Raw genomic sequence first — 16,459 nt, 5'->3', positions numbered from 1 at the left:
TTTAATATCTAAAAATTTATGTTGAATTGTGTTTATATTATTGTTTATTGTACATTTCAATGTGAACTAAAGCAATTGCACTTTGTTGATTTCGATATATATCTTTTGCAATCTGATATTTCCCAATGAAGTAGTAGGTGCGGTAAAAAAAATACAAACAGTCGACAGAAGTAACACAAAAGTCTAGATCTCGTGTTTCTATCTAATGCCATGAGTTTTACATCTATTTATTTTATTTATTTTTAATTAATCTTTCCATCGTTTCTTTCAATTGATCAATAATTGATTATTTAATAGAGACAATAGAATTGTAATGTATCTGAAACAATTGTTTTTATTCCAGATAAAGTAAATTTTTCTCTATCACTTTTCCGATTATATTATATAGATAAAAATATTAAAATTTTACCGAACCTGATTAAGAGATAATAAGTAATTAACATTAAAAACATTTTAATTTCATGATTTATGATTTTCAGTTTAATTAATAACTATACAACTTTTAACAGAATATTGTTATTATTATTATTATTATTATTATTATTATTTGGATAAATAATTTCAACAATAATAGTTTATTTTACAAAACAAAGCTTTATTTTAATTGATAATACACACAATACATCATTTGGGCAACATTTGGAATTTTGATACAATTCCACAAAACGTTACCGTAAATGAAGAATTTAAAATTAAAAATTTTTTTCGTGAAAATTCACATTTCTTTTTGAAGATTTGCTTTTTTTTGTTAGAAAATATTTTTTTTTATGTTTATTATACAAGAGTGCCCACAGATCTTGTGATTTTGTTTTTTTCTTTTAATTCACGCTAAGAAAAATGTTAATTAAAAATAAAAAAAAAAAGATTATTAACATAAAATATTTTCTGATATACTTATCAAATTGATTCATTCTAAGTAGCACCGTTTATTGTCAACTTGCATTAAAATCCTAAAATATACGATTATGTTCACAAAACTTGTGGAATGTCTTGTATATATGTATATATACGCTTTTAAAATTATTCTCGCCACAATTTCGATAATTTTTTTTTTTTACTTGAATATTCGATAATATCTCTAACTATTCTATTTCATAAAACAATACTTTTATATTTTTTTTTTATTTAAGTATTGTCCTTGGTCCATTGCGAATTTCAAGATTCGCCTCGATTGTTTCAATAAATTAAATCAATCATCCTTTCTTGAAATTAATTAATTATAATATAATTTAATCACTCATTAGTGAATAACGAGTATGTAATTTGTGACATTATAACAAATGGGCGTATTTTTCTATATATATATTTTTTTTTTTTAAATATATTTCCACACATGATAGAACTATTATTACTCTTCAAGTAATATTCTAAATTATAATATTATTTTTTTTTTGTAAAATAAACAATAATCGCACAAATACTTGTTGTAAAAATAATGTACTTTGCTTTCAACAAAGTTGATATGCTCACATATTTCTATTTATACATTGTCAGCTATAATTAATATTTCTCTTTAAAATAAAAACTTGTCACATTTGCAATAAACAATCAATGTTGAATGTCACATTTTTTAAAAATTAAAAATACAACAAATTAATTTACTCTAAAATCTATTATTTAAATATAAACGCTGACTCGGCAAATTATTTAAAAATATTCTTTACGAACGAACAAAGCAAGAAATATATTTTTTTATTTTTTTAAATAAACTACATTAAATTGTAATTTATTTCTCGTCATGAGAATTATTTAGAGACACATTTAAAGCAGAAGTAGATATCGCAGATTGATGCAAAATTATAAAAATTCTATTGGCCTTGTTGAACGATTCAGTTATAATTTATTAATAAATATAATTATGTAATGTAAGAAAAAATTAATTAAATATTAATATTTAATGATTATTTGAATAATTTCGTTGATAATTAATGCTAATTTAAATTAAATAACGAATATTTTTGTTTAGAAAAAAAAATTAATTTAATTATATTTAAATAATTTTCCAAACATTTTTGAAAATTATTATTCTTTAGAAGTATTGTTAAAACTATATTTTACAATTTATTATTATTAATTGTTGATAAAGAATGACTGAAAAATTCAACAAATGGCATACATTTTTTTTTTTCTAAAATGCGAAAAGTATTTGATTTTTAGTAATAATATTATCAGATACTTTACGAATGTTTATATGTATATTCACATAGTACATACTTCTCATAATACGACGGAAATGCTATTTAATAATTTGATGTAATTTTTACCTATACGATATTAAAAACATACGCATTTCGACCTCTTCTATACTATCAAAAGGTCGACCCTGACTTTAATAAGAGTAAAGCACATGTTTGTACATGGACGTTTCGAGCGACAGTCGACAAGAAAAAAGATATCTCGAATATAGAAAAAAAAAATTTTTTTTATAGTATCATTTATTTTTCATGCAATAAATCTATAAAGATGTAAATTGAATTTCTAAAAGTGTTTATTTTTTTGTTCGTTGAAATTGATGGACGTTTGTTTATCTTCAAAAAAAAAAAATTTTCCAAGTCTCATTAAATTTTCAGTCTCAAAAGTTAATTAATTCGCAAGTTAATTGTTTTTTGTATAAAAACAATTATTGTTTGGCAGCCTTTGTCATTGACTTATTTTTCATTTTTGATATTTTGTTTGTTTTTTTCAATAAAATGAATAATTATTATAAATTAAAATATAAAATGAAAATATTATACAAATAATTGCACTTTCTCTGGACAAGTGCAAAAAAAAAGTATTCGAGACATCTTTTAATCAAGTTCACGTCGTATATATTTCTCGACGATTGTTTGCTAATTGTAATTAAATATTGATACATAAACATAAATAGATTTGCATTCGGGATGATACGTACATTATAATTATATATTAATCAAAACGATAAAAATACATTATAATTTAATTACTCTATATTTAAAAACAGTCTATAGAATATGTATTTTTATTATCACGTTACTATGCGAGGAACGTTTTAACACACTCTCATAGACACACATCACGGATAGTCCTCTCTTATTTATGTAGCACTCATTAATTAAAAATTCCATCTCAAATTCCTCATATTTCAAGATTTGTTCGGTAATTTATTAAAAAAAAAAAAAAAAATTACATTATTATTTTCAATCTAACTAAAATACAACTTTCTTTTAGTTATATAAATTAATCTTATTTCAATTCAATTACTTTTAATCTCTCGCTTTTAATTTAATTAGATTGAAATTAAATTTTCAAATTCAGTTTAATTCAATTGAAGTCAAATATCAATTAAATTAAATGGAAGTCGAAATCTATTTAATTAACTTCTGAATTATATTCCAACTTGAAATTTCAAAATTATATAAATATTATTCGGAATGGATAAATATCTTCTAAATTTCATTAGTTTTTTATTTCCAGTGGATTGAATTTCTATTTTATCGAATTTTATAAAGTAGAATTAATATTTAACTGAATTTTTATTTAAGCAAAGTTTTGTTTAACAAAATTTTTATTACATTAAAATTTTATTTAAGTTAACTTTTTAAATTTTCATATAATAAAAATTTTATTTAACCGAATTTTTATTTAACAAAATTCATATTATTTAATCGAATTTTTATTTAGCAGAATTTTTATTTGCCAAAATTTTTATATTTAACAGAATTTTCAATTGGTCGTATTTTTATTTAACTGAATTTCTATTTTATCGAATTTTCAAATGTTTATACGTACAAATTCGGCAAAGTAGAAAAAAAATTCTATCAAATGAGATTTCTGTTTAATCAAAATTTGTTCAAATTAAAATTTTGTTTAAATAATTAAGTTCTATTGTACGGAAAATTCTTTTAAATAAAAAAATATATTCAATAGAATTTTGGTTAAATGGAAATTTAATTTAAATGAAAATTTATATAAATAAAAATTCTGGTTAGTCGTTATTCGATTAAATGAAAATTCTGTTATTTAATAATTTGGTTAAGTAAAAATTCTGTTACATGAGATTACCGCTAAATAGAAATTTATTTAAAAAAAGTTTTTTTTTTGCGGAAATTCTATTAAAAAAAGCAATTTTTTGAAATGAACAAATGTGTATAAATGAATCCGTTATGTAAAAATTAAATTGAAATTTTATAAATAAGATTATTAAATTAGAATTCGACGAAATTAAAATTATTCCGTACGGAAATTTGATGAATTATGAATTCTACTTTATAAAATGCCATTAATTAAAAATTTTGTAAACACTGGAATTTCTAACTAATGGATATTTTTTTTTTGAAAAATATTTATTACAAATTCGGAATTAAATTTAATATTTTGAAGATGAATTTTCCAAATTCATAACTAAACTAAATTTTCCAGTAAAACTATAATTGAAACTAAAGAAACTCTTAATTTTAGAAAAAAAAAACCTAAGAAAATATTTTCCTAAATTAGAAATGGCAGAAAATTTCTAAATTTGTAGAGAAAAAATTTTTTTACCAGATTGTCAGACATTAACGGGTCGAACATTATCATCGGAATGTTGTTGCTGTTGTTGTTCAACAGTTTGCCAAGTAGAATCCAAAGTTGTCGAGTCATTTAAACAACATTGGGGTGGTGATTCTTCTTCCTTATTGTTTCTGTAGTCTCTATATTCTCTCTCTCTATTTCTATCTCTTTCGCATTCCCTCTCAATATCGTCTTCATGAAAATAAGACGATGTTGTGGGTGTTTCTTTATGTTCATCATCTACTTTTGATGAATAGTAAGCATAACGTCCTTGTTGAATGACTTCGTATTGTGCATCTGGTGCCAAATAGGGACCTCTTGCATTTCTTGTTTCTTCAGTGTTTGAATAACTATTTGATGGCACATCAACTCCATCGGGAGGAAGTGGAAGCGGATGTCTTGATCGTTTTGACAGCTGCCTCTTGCCAAGACGAGCTGCCAAATAATCCACACCCTCGGGACGTTCAGCAGCTAAAAATATCAAATCAATTTTTGTTTTTCTGCAAATATTTGTCTATTTACTTTCTCATAGAGAAAATATTTTTGTTTTTTTGCAAATATTTGTATTTTTGCTTTCTCATAGAAAAAGTATTTTTTTTTTTTGGCGTGTAATAGAGTAAAAATCATTGTTTGAAATAAGTTAAATTTTTCGGAAAATGGGAAAATAATAATTTAATTTTGTTTATCAAAATATTATTATGGATGAAAATTTTTTGCATAATGTTTTTTGGTAAATATTCTCTAGGAAAATATTTTCAGTATATATTGAAAAATAAAAGAATTCATATATATATATATATATAAAGATGTCATAAAAAGGAAGAAAATAATAATCAATTTATACTGACCATCTTTGTCAACGGCAAGATCGTAAAAGCTACTTTCTGGTCCACAACAAGAAGAAACATCCCCAAAGTATAATTCACTTTCAGATTGCTTTGGAGCTGGATTTGGTTCTTGTTGAAAGGCGCCGTTTTCGACTCCCTTCAGTGGTTTTCTCAATCGTCTGCTTTTAACGGTGCCCTCGTTTCCACCCTCCGGATCAGTGCTGTTAGAAATCTCCTCGGTGTTTTCGTAATTGTCCGATGGTCGTTTCGTTACCCGTGGTCTATAATCTGACAGCAACGAAAAATGTGTTTGGTTTTCTTTTGCTGTATTAGTTTTTATGTGAAAGCCAGTCACCAAATAATTTTTTTTTTTTTTTCAATTTCAAGCCCATTCAATTATAAATTTAATTACTTCTTTTTTCTTTCATATTAGTCAATTTTGAAAAGCAAAATAATTTTACTGTTATATTTTACTTTTTCGTACTTTTTTTAAAAAAAGATTTTATTTTTTTACAAATATAAAATAAAATCCTCTACAATGATAAAAGAATTTTAAAAGTAACAAAATATACTCTAACCAGAATTCAATCTCATAAAAAGAAAATATTAATTAAAGTTTTTTTAAAAAAGGTTGGAAATTTAAATAAACGGTGACTGACATAGACGAATATAATTAACTGAAAATAAATAAATAAAGAATATAAATTTTGAGTACTGAGTATAAGAATTGTTTAATGTCCCTGAAGTTTTAAACGATCATGTGAATATAATTTATTGTTGTCATTGAGAAAAAGAATTCTGGTTATTTTAATCTCACACAGTTAAAAAAAAATTGAATTTTTTTTCACAGGTTAAATACATTATAACCAGATGTTTTTCCTAATTTCTAGTGAAAGAAATTTCATTTTGTAAAATGTTCCTTGAACCAATTATATTTATTGTAGAATTTGTGTTCTACTTTTTAATTTATCTAAATTTTTGTTAGCAAAATTCCCATTAAACCGGATTTTTTATTAGGTAGAATTTTTATTTAACAGAATTTCGAGTTTGATGAATTTTTGAAATGTTTTTTATGACCAAATATAAAATTTCTTTCAAATGAGAATTTTTTGATATTTTTAATATACATACTTACATATGAATGTTTGATGAAAATTAAAATTTCAATTAAATAGGAATCCTGTTAAATAAAAATTCGATAAAAATAAAAAATTCATTAAATGAAAATTCTGTTAAATAAATAAAATTATGTTAAATGAAAAATTATTTAAATAAAAAATTCATTTCAATAAAAATTCGATTAATTGAAAATTCGCAATTAGATCCAAATTTTGCTAAATGAAAACTCTTTTTTATTTATTTAATTATTTAACACAGAAACCCGCAGTTGTATGAAAATTTGAATTTCATTTGCCAAATGAAAAATCATTTAAATAAAAAAATCTGTTCAATAAAAATTTATTTAAATGAAAATTTGATTAATTAAAAATTCTGTGGTATGAAATTTGGTTTAATATGAAAATTCCTTACACTGGAAATTCGGACTAATGAGTTTTCTTTGGGGACGAATTTATTAATGAGTCCCGATTCATAGGAACTTTTAAAACTTCAAAAAGACTATATTTTTTATGATGTGGAAAAAAAAGAATATAGTTACCTTCATTGCTCTCGTAATTCTCCATTCTCTTAGAGATTCTGGGCCTTGATTCTTGCACTTGAGGCCTTCTTGCAGGACTATTTGGATCACTGTAGGGTGGTGGTGGACCCCAAAGTGGTACTGGTGCCTCCAAAACACTGTAAGAGGCAGTGCTCGCTGGATATTGTACATTTTGACTATTTAAAACCGTATATGGTCCGCTGGATTGTGAATTTAAAACACTGTATGGTCCAGTTGTATTTTCAACACTAGATTCCGCCTGCATTGCTTGTGCGTGAAATCCATAATTTGAATCTGGGCTCGGTGCTGGTCCTCGTGAACGACTCCAGGGCAAGCGCCATCTTCTACAAGAATAAAATTTTATTTTTCCCTTATAATTTGAAAATTTTCATTTATTTTATTAAATTATTTCAAATAGCAAAAAAAATGTATTTTACAAAACGTTAATTTTTTTAATTTCTTTTCAATAACTAAAAATTTGTTTTCTTTTCAAATAATTTACTCATTTTTCTGTATACGTCAATTAATATTAATAAATTGCTCAATAGTAAATTGACATTATTGGTATAGCAGGCTTCGAAGTGACACAATTTTTTACTTTTTTGATACTTTTTTTTCGACAAGGCTGTTTTTTTTACTACTAATTTTTACCAAAAGCCACTAAATGTTACTTTTTTCAAAAAATAATTTTAAAAATGACAGAATTCAAGAATTTTAAATTTTAGCGCATTTTTTTATTCTTAAAAGCTCGCCAAATTGATGATTTTTTATTGGCTGCGTGAACTACTGCTTTATATAATTATTTTTTACAGGAATTTTCATTTTTCAAAATGGAATTTAACATAATTTCTTTTTAAACGACCTTTTACTCAATAGAATTTTTAATTTGGCAAATTTTTTTTAACAGAATTTTTATTTTACAAAATTTCTCTTTACTCAACTGTTTTTTTTTTTTTTTTTTAATAATTCTAATTTAACCGAAATTCAGAGAATAATTAAATTTTAGAGTATTTTGAATTGAAAAATGTTTTAAATAATTGAAATGCCAAGATCTTGATTAAAGTTATTAGAAATAATTATTTCAACCAAAAATTTAAATCAAAATTTTTAATAATAATTGAATTTTAGGAGATTTTGAATTAACATTTTAGTACATTAGAATTGATGAAAATTATTAACAAAGTTTCAAACAGTAATTGAATTTTTGAATAATTGGATAAAATTTATTGAAATTATTAAATTTAGCAAAGAATTTTAGATACAAATTTTAGAAATAATTGAATTTTGGAAGACTTCAAGTTAAGATTTTTAGAAATAATTGAATTTTTGGAGATTTTTAATTAATATTGTTGTTTTAAAATACTAAATATATTTTATATAAGCTTCCGATTCTAATTTCTAGGATTTAAAAATTCGAATTACTTACAATTCTGCGGAATGAGAATTCTAATAAATTAAAAATATAAGTTAAATTAGAATTCTTTTCAAGAAACAGTTGGGCAAAGACAAATTTTGTAAAATAAAAATTCTGTCAAATAAAAATTCGGTACCTTTGAAAATTCCATTTGAGTAAACATTCGTTTAAAAAAATTCTGTGTTAAATGCTATTTTGTAAAATAAAAATTTATGTGAAAAATCATTTTTATGGAATAATTATACGCTCCTACCGTTGTGCCAAGAACAAAAAGTTAATCGAATTTTAACAATGGATAGTTTTTTTTTTTTTTTTTTTAATAATCAGGAGAAAAATGATGTTAATTTTATTACTCAGAATTTTTCCTACAATTTTTTTAGACAAGAAAATATTTACACTTTAACGTCAAACTTTAGAAAACTAATTTTACTTCATTTTAAAGATGCCACTTTTTTGATGGGTTTTTTTTTTTGAAAAATGATACTTTTTCATACTTTTCTTATTGTTAGTTTTTTACTACGCTTCGAAGCCTGGCAAAGAAAAAAATAAAAATTCATATTGCAACTTTTAATATAAATTATATTCCCTCGTGAAATTGTTTTAGAAAATAAAAGAAGAACAACTAAAAATCAAGTTTATTTACTTTTATCATATGGATAATATTAAAACGGAACTCGTTACGGTTAATGCTTGAGTAAAAATGATGATGTGTCGTCAGAAGAACTTGATTCCACTTTTTTCCATCTTTTTCAAAGAAAAATGAAATGCGAAAAGAAGAATTTTTGTGCTCTCCCAGCGCATAATCGCACAGAGAGATTATGAAAATATATGAATACCACGACGCGGCAGGAAAGACAGGCTGTGCAAAATATATCAGCGGCGCCTTTCTTCCATGACATTGAGTTTGAATTAAAAAAATTGAAAAAAATACAAGCTCCTCGGCACTTACGCTTTCTTCAAGTCCGCGGGAATGTCACTTTAATTAATGCCATACATTAATCGATTATACACCATTCCTCACTCTCTTTAGAATCATCACTATTTCAAAAAAGAGCAAAAAAAAAATTTTCATTCTAAACAAAGTGGAATGAAATAAAAATATTTCATTTGAGGAATTTTTTTATTATTGAATGAAATTGTGTATGAAAAATTGTAAAAAAAAAATGAAAATTTTCTATTACCTGGAAGGCGCCATGTCTGGATTGGGAGTGTACAAATTTCCTGGAGTTTGGGCCCACCAGGGACTTGTTCCACCGCAATCGCTACAGCATCCACAAGATCCAGTAACAGTTCTTACTGCACCCCCTTGACCATAAAGCGATCTGCATCTGAGTTCAAGTTGTTCCCAGTACATCTTCTTTTTCTCATGGCTCAATAATTGATATAATAGCATACATGAAAATATGCACACTAGAATTCCAGCTACTGATGTTCCAAATAAGGCTCTCAAACAAGAATATAGTGTCCCCTGAACTACTTCACAATGTGGTGTTGCTTCAAATGTAACATCAGGATCACCTCGATTTTGTGAATTTGCCCCATTACATGTACACGTTCTAAAATTAAAATTGCATAATATATTAATTTCTTTAGCCAAATTCAAAAACTCAACTGCTCTCTAAATTTTATTTTTTCGTAAATTTTTTTTACTAAATTTTGTTATTTTGCTTTGGGAAATTGAATCTATTCGTTTTTTTTGGCGAAAATTGAATGATGCAATTTTAAAAATGAAAAAAAAAATATAGAAATAAATTTTAAGATTAGGAAAGACAAAAAAAGTTCGGATAACAGAAGTTCGAATAAAATGTTTTACGGTTCGGATAACAGAGGGTTCGAATAATTGAGGTCCTACTGTATTTTGAATTAGTGAGTAAAAATTCAGTCACTAATTCAAGTTAGTTAAAATTTTTACTCATTCAGATTTAGAGAGTGATTACATTCATTTAGTAGAATAAATTATAATTTATTTCTTTTTTTAATTAAATCAAATTTTTATTATTTTAATTGAATGAATTCTTATTGTACAGAATTTTTATTTAACCATAACGTTTTGTTAGAGAGAATTTTTATTTGTACAAAATTTTGTTTATCAGAGTTTTCATTGAAGAGAATTTTAATTTAACAGAATTATTCTTTAATAATATTTCTATTTATTCAAATTGCTGATAAAAATAATTTTTAATTAATTAAATTAATATTTTACAGAATTTATATTTAACAAACATTTTATTTGGCGGAATTTTCATTAAATTGAATTTAAATAAAATCTGCTTGATAAAAATTCGTTTAAATAAGGAATTGAATTTTATTTAGTACAATTCTCATTTAAAAGAATTTATGTTTATCCGAATTTTTGATAAATATAATTTTTACTTGAATAAATTTCCAAATAGCAGAATTCACATTTAACATAATTTTTATTAAACAGAATTTCCGCGTCTTTCATTTTTATTTAACTAAGCACACAATTTCACAGATTTTCTATTTAACCAAATTTTTATTTAGCAGAATTTTCATTTAACGGAATTTTTGCATTAAGAAAAATTTTGATTTTAGCGAATTTTATTTTACATGAATTTTGGCATTGAATAGGATTTCTGATTATCTAATTTTTCAAAAAACAATTTTTATTTAATTAAATTCATATCTATTTAACAGATTCTATATTTAACTGAATTTTTATTTAAACTAAATTTCATAAAGCAAAGTTATCATTTAACCGAATTTTTATTCAGACAAAATTTTATTTAGTAAAATTCTCATTTAACTAAATTTTTGCATTAAAGTAGAATTTTTGCTTTTTCAACTATTCAAATAACAGTACAAATTTTTATATAACTTAATTTAGATATTTATACAGATTTGTTCTTTTATTGAATATCTACTTATCCGAATTGTAGCTCAATATAATTCTTAATTAATCGAATTCACATTTTACAGAATGTGGTTTTAACAACAAGTTTTATTTATCCGAATTTCGATTAAACAGAATTAAAAGAATTTCTGCTAAATGAAAATTCGTTAAAATTACATTTGCAATTTGAGATAAAGAAAATTTGAGATAATTGAAATTTATTTAAAAAAAAAACCATTTTTAATATTCGAACTGTGAACAATTGATTGAAGCTCTACAATTAGTCAGAGTTATTGTTCTATAATTATACTGTAATTACATGCATATATTGTTTGAAACAATGTTTAAAGTTACCAATCGGTGATTAAAATTATAATGGTAAAACTATACCATATTGTAATTTTTGTGTTTATCACAAGAATGTAATTGTTAAACAGATTCTCTAATACGAAAATCCACTTTATTGATGATGATAATAATAAAAAATAAATGGTAATAGTAATACAGCATTAGTGAAGCCATTAACTTTCGACAATAATTAATTTATGGAAAATGATAATTGATTACCAGAGGGAAGTGAAATAATGTATTATAATTTTGAAATTGAATAACTGGATGTATATAGATGTACATTGTACCATGCATTTATATATATATGTTACGGTCAAAGACCGAAATTGGTCATTCTCCGAGAATGACCGGTCAATGTCGACATTGCCAAAAATCGTTGGTCATTGTCGACATTGTCCTGAAAATTTTACCAATGCTTATAAATATTTGACAATGCCCAAGCATTGTTGACAATGACCGGTCATTGTCGACATTGCCTAGTCACGTTTGGGCAAAGTTGTTAATCGTAATAAACAGAAAGGAATAAAAGGAATTTATTAAAATTAAAATTTATTTAAAAGGATTTTGTAATTAATTTATTTATTGCAGCATGACAAGCTACCGTGGCATTTAGAATTGCATCTTTTGTCCTGTTTTAAGCCTCGTCGAAACGATCTTTAAAATTGTTGGAATCCATTTTTGCGCGCAGAAATCGAGTGTTTCTGTACCGACAATATTAACGGCAAACTAATCACTATGAACTTCGTTTATTTTGATATGACTGTAATCAATACATTATTGATGGCTCGATCACAAATGAAATTCTATTAACTTTGTTTATATCATTAACAGCGTATTCTGTGTCTACTGTTTTCAAAAATTATTTCCGAATAATTACGGAATTAATCATATTTTAAATGATTAATTAAAAATTAAACAATTTTAATAATAACAATTTTAATTAATAATACATTTTAACAACTTTGTCCAACTTGTATCGGTCATTGTTGACATTGACCAAGAAGAACACATAATATGCATAATTTTGAACTTTGTTCGCAATTTTCAGGACAATGTCGACAATGACCAACGATTTTTGGCAATGTCGACATTGACCGGTCAATCTCGGAGAATGACCAATTTCGGTCTTTGACCGTAACATATATATATATACCTATATTGAATCTCATCATTCAATAACCAATTTTTCAATTTTCCTTGAGGTCAATTTATACTCTAAAACAAAAGAAAATGGAAGATTCGAGAAATTTTCACGAGTATATATAGCGATATATAGTAAAAGCGGAGGTTTAATTATTGGATATTCAATATTTCAGCGATGCAAGCACAGTAAATCGAGACATAGTTTTCGAAAGTCTAATTAGAAACTCCATCATTTTTATTGAAAAAAAAAATATGTTTTTAATTAAAGGCCCGTTAAGGGAAAAAGAATTTTAATAAAAAAAAAGTTCAATTGATTGAAAAACAATTTTTTATTAAACATGTAAAAATGTTTTAGGGTCATTCCATTTTATTTTATTTATAGTCGTTGCGGTCTACTTTTAGAAAAATCTGATATTTCGTAATAATGACTTAATATCCGTACAATTTATTTTTGACAATTATTTTATGAATTTTTTTTTTATTTACGTTAGAATTTAGATTTAAAGTTGATATAATATAAATTAAACAAAAAGTTTAAATAAAATAAATAGAAAACTTTCATTATATAAAGATTGTTTGAAATTATATTTAATATAAAAATTGAAACATTTCAACAAATCTAATAAATAATAATTAAAACGATAATAAATTTAATGATTAAATCTAATGTAACCTATATTTTTAATTTATTATAATTCTCATTCAGAAGAATTTTAAGTAATTCGAATTTTTAAATCCTAGAAATTAGAATCGGAAGCTTATATAAAATATTTAGTATTTTAAAACAATGATTTTAATTAAAAATCTCAAAAAATTCAATTATTTTTAAAAATGTTAACTCGAACTCTTCCAAAATTCAATTATTTCTAAAATTTGTATCTAAAATTCTTTGCTGAATTTAATAATTTCAATAAATTTTATCCAATTATTCAAAAATTAAATTAAATAAAACATTTTTTAATTAAAAATTCAGTAAAATTCAATTACTGTTTGAAACTTTGTTAATAATTTTCATCAATTCTAATTTATTAAAATTTTAATTCAAAATCTCTTAAAATTCAATTATTATTAAAAATTTTGATTTAAATTTTTTGTTGAAATAATTATTTCTAATAACTTTAATCAAGATCTTGGCATTTCAATTATTTAAAACATTTTTCAATTCAAAATACTCTAAAATTTAATTATTCTCTGAATTTTGGTTAAATTAGAATTAAAAAAAAAAAAAAAACAGTTGAGTAAAGAGAAATTTTGTAAAATAAAAATTCTGTTAAAAAAAATTTGCCAAATTAAAAATTCTATTGAGTAAAAGGTCGTTTAAAAAGAAATTATGTTAAATTCCATTTTGAAAAATGAAAATTCCTGTAAAAAATAATTATATAAAGCAGTAGTTCACGCAGCCAATAAAAAATCATCAATTTGGCGAGCTTTTAAGAATCAAAAAATTCGCTAAAATTTAAAATTCTTGAATTCTGTCATTTTTAAAATTATTTTTTGAAAAAAGTAGCATTTAGTGGCTTTTGGTCAAAATTAGTAGTAAAAAAAAGCAGCCTTGCCGAAAAAAAGTATCAAAAAAGTAAAAAAGCGTGTCACTTCGAAACCTGTATTAATTTTTACCTAGTATTTTGGCCTTTTTTACACAATCATCGATTAATATTAGTAAATTAGACTATTTTGAACAAATATAAATAAAAAAAAAAATTTATTAACTAAATTATTTCTGTTCTTTTTTATTAAATTTTCAAAGTTTTCAAACTAATCTATTTTCCGTGCAACTCAACTTAAAAACTAAATTCTAACGTAATACTAAATAAAAAAAACTTTCAAAAAATAATTGTCAAAAATGAATTTTGTTAAAAGAAAATAATAATAATAAAAAAGAAAAAATATTATGATATTGTTTATTTAAAAAAATTGTAGAATTTATTATTTTTTTTTTTTTTTAATAAAGTGAAAACTTACTTTGCTCTGGCTGTGTAGGTACATTCTCGTAAACCCTGCAGCCTTGACATGTGTACCACGGTAGTTGTGACGGTGACGAGAACGCAAACAAGTGCACATACAACAGCAACGGAACCGCAAACCTTCATCTGAAACGTGTTTAAAAACATGTCTTTACAATGCAGACCGCGAAACATCATAAAAACTCTCGGACATGTTTAAGCGAATGTATGAATGGGACTTACCAGGAGTCCATATCTGTGCTTCCGCCTTGCCAGTAGCATCGTGAACAACCCCATAAGAATTAACTGCAAACCGAGAATATTGATCCAAGATAAATATCATTGTGTTCGTCAACAAAAAAAAAAAAACGATTCACTTTTTTTTTTACTTTCAGTTACTGGAATTTTCTATTCAAACAATAAAAATAGTAGGATTTTTCATTTCTCTGGATTTTCATTTGTTTGAATTTTTAAAACATTGAATTCTACTTTTGATATAGAAGTTTTATTTGCTCAAACAAACATATTCGTGAAAAATATTTTTTATTCTGTACTTTTAATTTAACCAATCATAAATAACAACAATATCTGTATGTGTGAAAAGTTTTAACAATATTTTTGCCTTTAGAAGGGATGATAGGTTATAACTTTTTTTGATGAAATCTTTTTTTTGATGAAAAATCCAATCGTTTTAAATTTCAATTTTCAATAAATTTTAATTTAAATTTCAAGTGATTCAATTTTCAATAAATTTTAATTTTTATTGATGAAAATAAATTTATTAATTAAAATTTTATTCAAATGCAAATTCAATTGATCGAAATTTAAAATTAACAAAATTTCAATCTGTTTAAACGATTTATCCATTTTAATTTCAAATTTATTATGATAAATTTGTCCAAATTTTAATTGATTTACTCTCTAAAATTGATTCAGTCGGTCAATTATAAAAATACCATCATTTTAAATGAAATTCCAAATTTCAATAAATTCTTAATGAAATGAGAATCCGGGAAATATTGTGTACAAACAATTTTCCAAAAAGGATCTATAAATTTTGACTTTCTTATTTTTTTTTCGACTTACCATAGTTCCTGGAATGTAAGAGGGTACAGATTCGAAGAGAGCGAGACTCGCTGTATTGGCAGATATGACCACATGTATTGTTAGGAAGAGGCTTCCAACCGTAGCACTCAATCCACCGCAGAGGCAACATAGAACAACGTATTTCTTGCAACAACCACCCTCACTCGTGTGACCTGAAAAATACATAGACCGTTTCAAGCAAACATAAAAAAAGCACATACCCTCTGCAATCTGACATAACATATATAGACGAAAGTATATAAATCCTATTCAAAAGTCCCTTATATAGAAGGGGACAATTCATATATATGTGATCTTCCTTTTTCGAGAAAAATATTTTTCGAATAAGATTTTTCAGATATGGGAACTGTGGATTACTCGAATGAGTTCACTTGAATAAAGCTTCTCTCGAGTAGATTAAGGTTTAAAAATATTTGTATGTATTCCGGATTTGTAGGGACTTTTAATAAGTTAGTCGTTGCAATATATATATACCGTTTAGTATATATAGTTTCTTATAAATATATGTATATAAATATATTTTTACATGTATTCAGGCCTCAGATTATACGAGTTTTTCGGACTTTTTATTCAAAAATACGATTTTTTTCGACTTATTTTAATAAAATACGACTTTTTTTACATTTTTTTTACAAAATTTTTAAACAAAATACG

The 16,459-nt window shown here is 24.3% G+C and overlaps 1 protein-coding gene across 3 annotated transcripts in view; it reads right to left on the bottom strand.

Moving 5' to 3' along the window:
* Nucleotides 1–4,248: 4,248 nt before the first annotated feature.
* LOC127279527 (filaggrin) overlaps nucleotides 4,249–16,459 on the bottom strand; it is a 46,294-nt gene continuing 34,083 nt past the window's right edge. For 2 of the 3 annotated variants that reach the window (XM_051301929.1, XM_051301930.1), the window contains exons 4-10: nucleotides 15,785–15,957; nucleotides 14,942–15,004; nucleotides 14,718–14,845; nucleotides 9,589–9,963; nucleotides 6,994–7,337; nucleotides 5,358–5,624; nucleotides 4,249–4,980 (exon numbers count right to left, since the gene is read on the bottom strand). In XM_051301929.1, coding sequence (XP_051157886.1) covers nucleotides 4,508–4,980; nucleotides 5,358–5,624; nucleotides 6,994–7,337; nucleotides 9,589–9,963; nucleotides 14,718–14,845; nucleotides 14,942–15,004; nucleotides 15,785–15,957 — 1,823 coding nt within the window. In that variant the 3' untranslated portion in view covers nucleotides 4,249–4,507. Of the gene's footprint in view, nucleotides 4,981–5,357; nucleotides 5,625–5,644; nucleotides 6,014–6,993; nucleotides 7,338–9,588; nucleotides 9,964–14,717; nucleotides 14,846–14,941; nucleotides 15,005–15,784; nucleotides 15,958–16,459 lie in introns of those variants that run through there. The other variant, XM_051301931.1, reaches the window with a different exon arrangement.

The sequence above is a fragment of the Leptopilina boulardi genome, unplaced genomic scaffold (assembly GCF_019393585.1).
Source record: "Leptopilina boulardi isolate dan_hultmark-lab unplaced genomic scaffold, ZJU_Lbou_2.1 LbouV2_216, whole genome shotgun sequence".
Lineage (NCBI taxonomy): Eukaryota > Metazoa > Arthropoda > Insecta > Hymenoptera > Figitidae > Leptopilina > Leptopilina boulardi.
The sequence above is the reverse complement of the archived record's forward strand: the minus strand, read 5'-3'. Positions and strand labels throughout refer to the sequence as shown.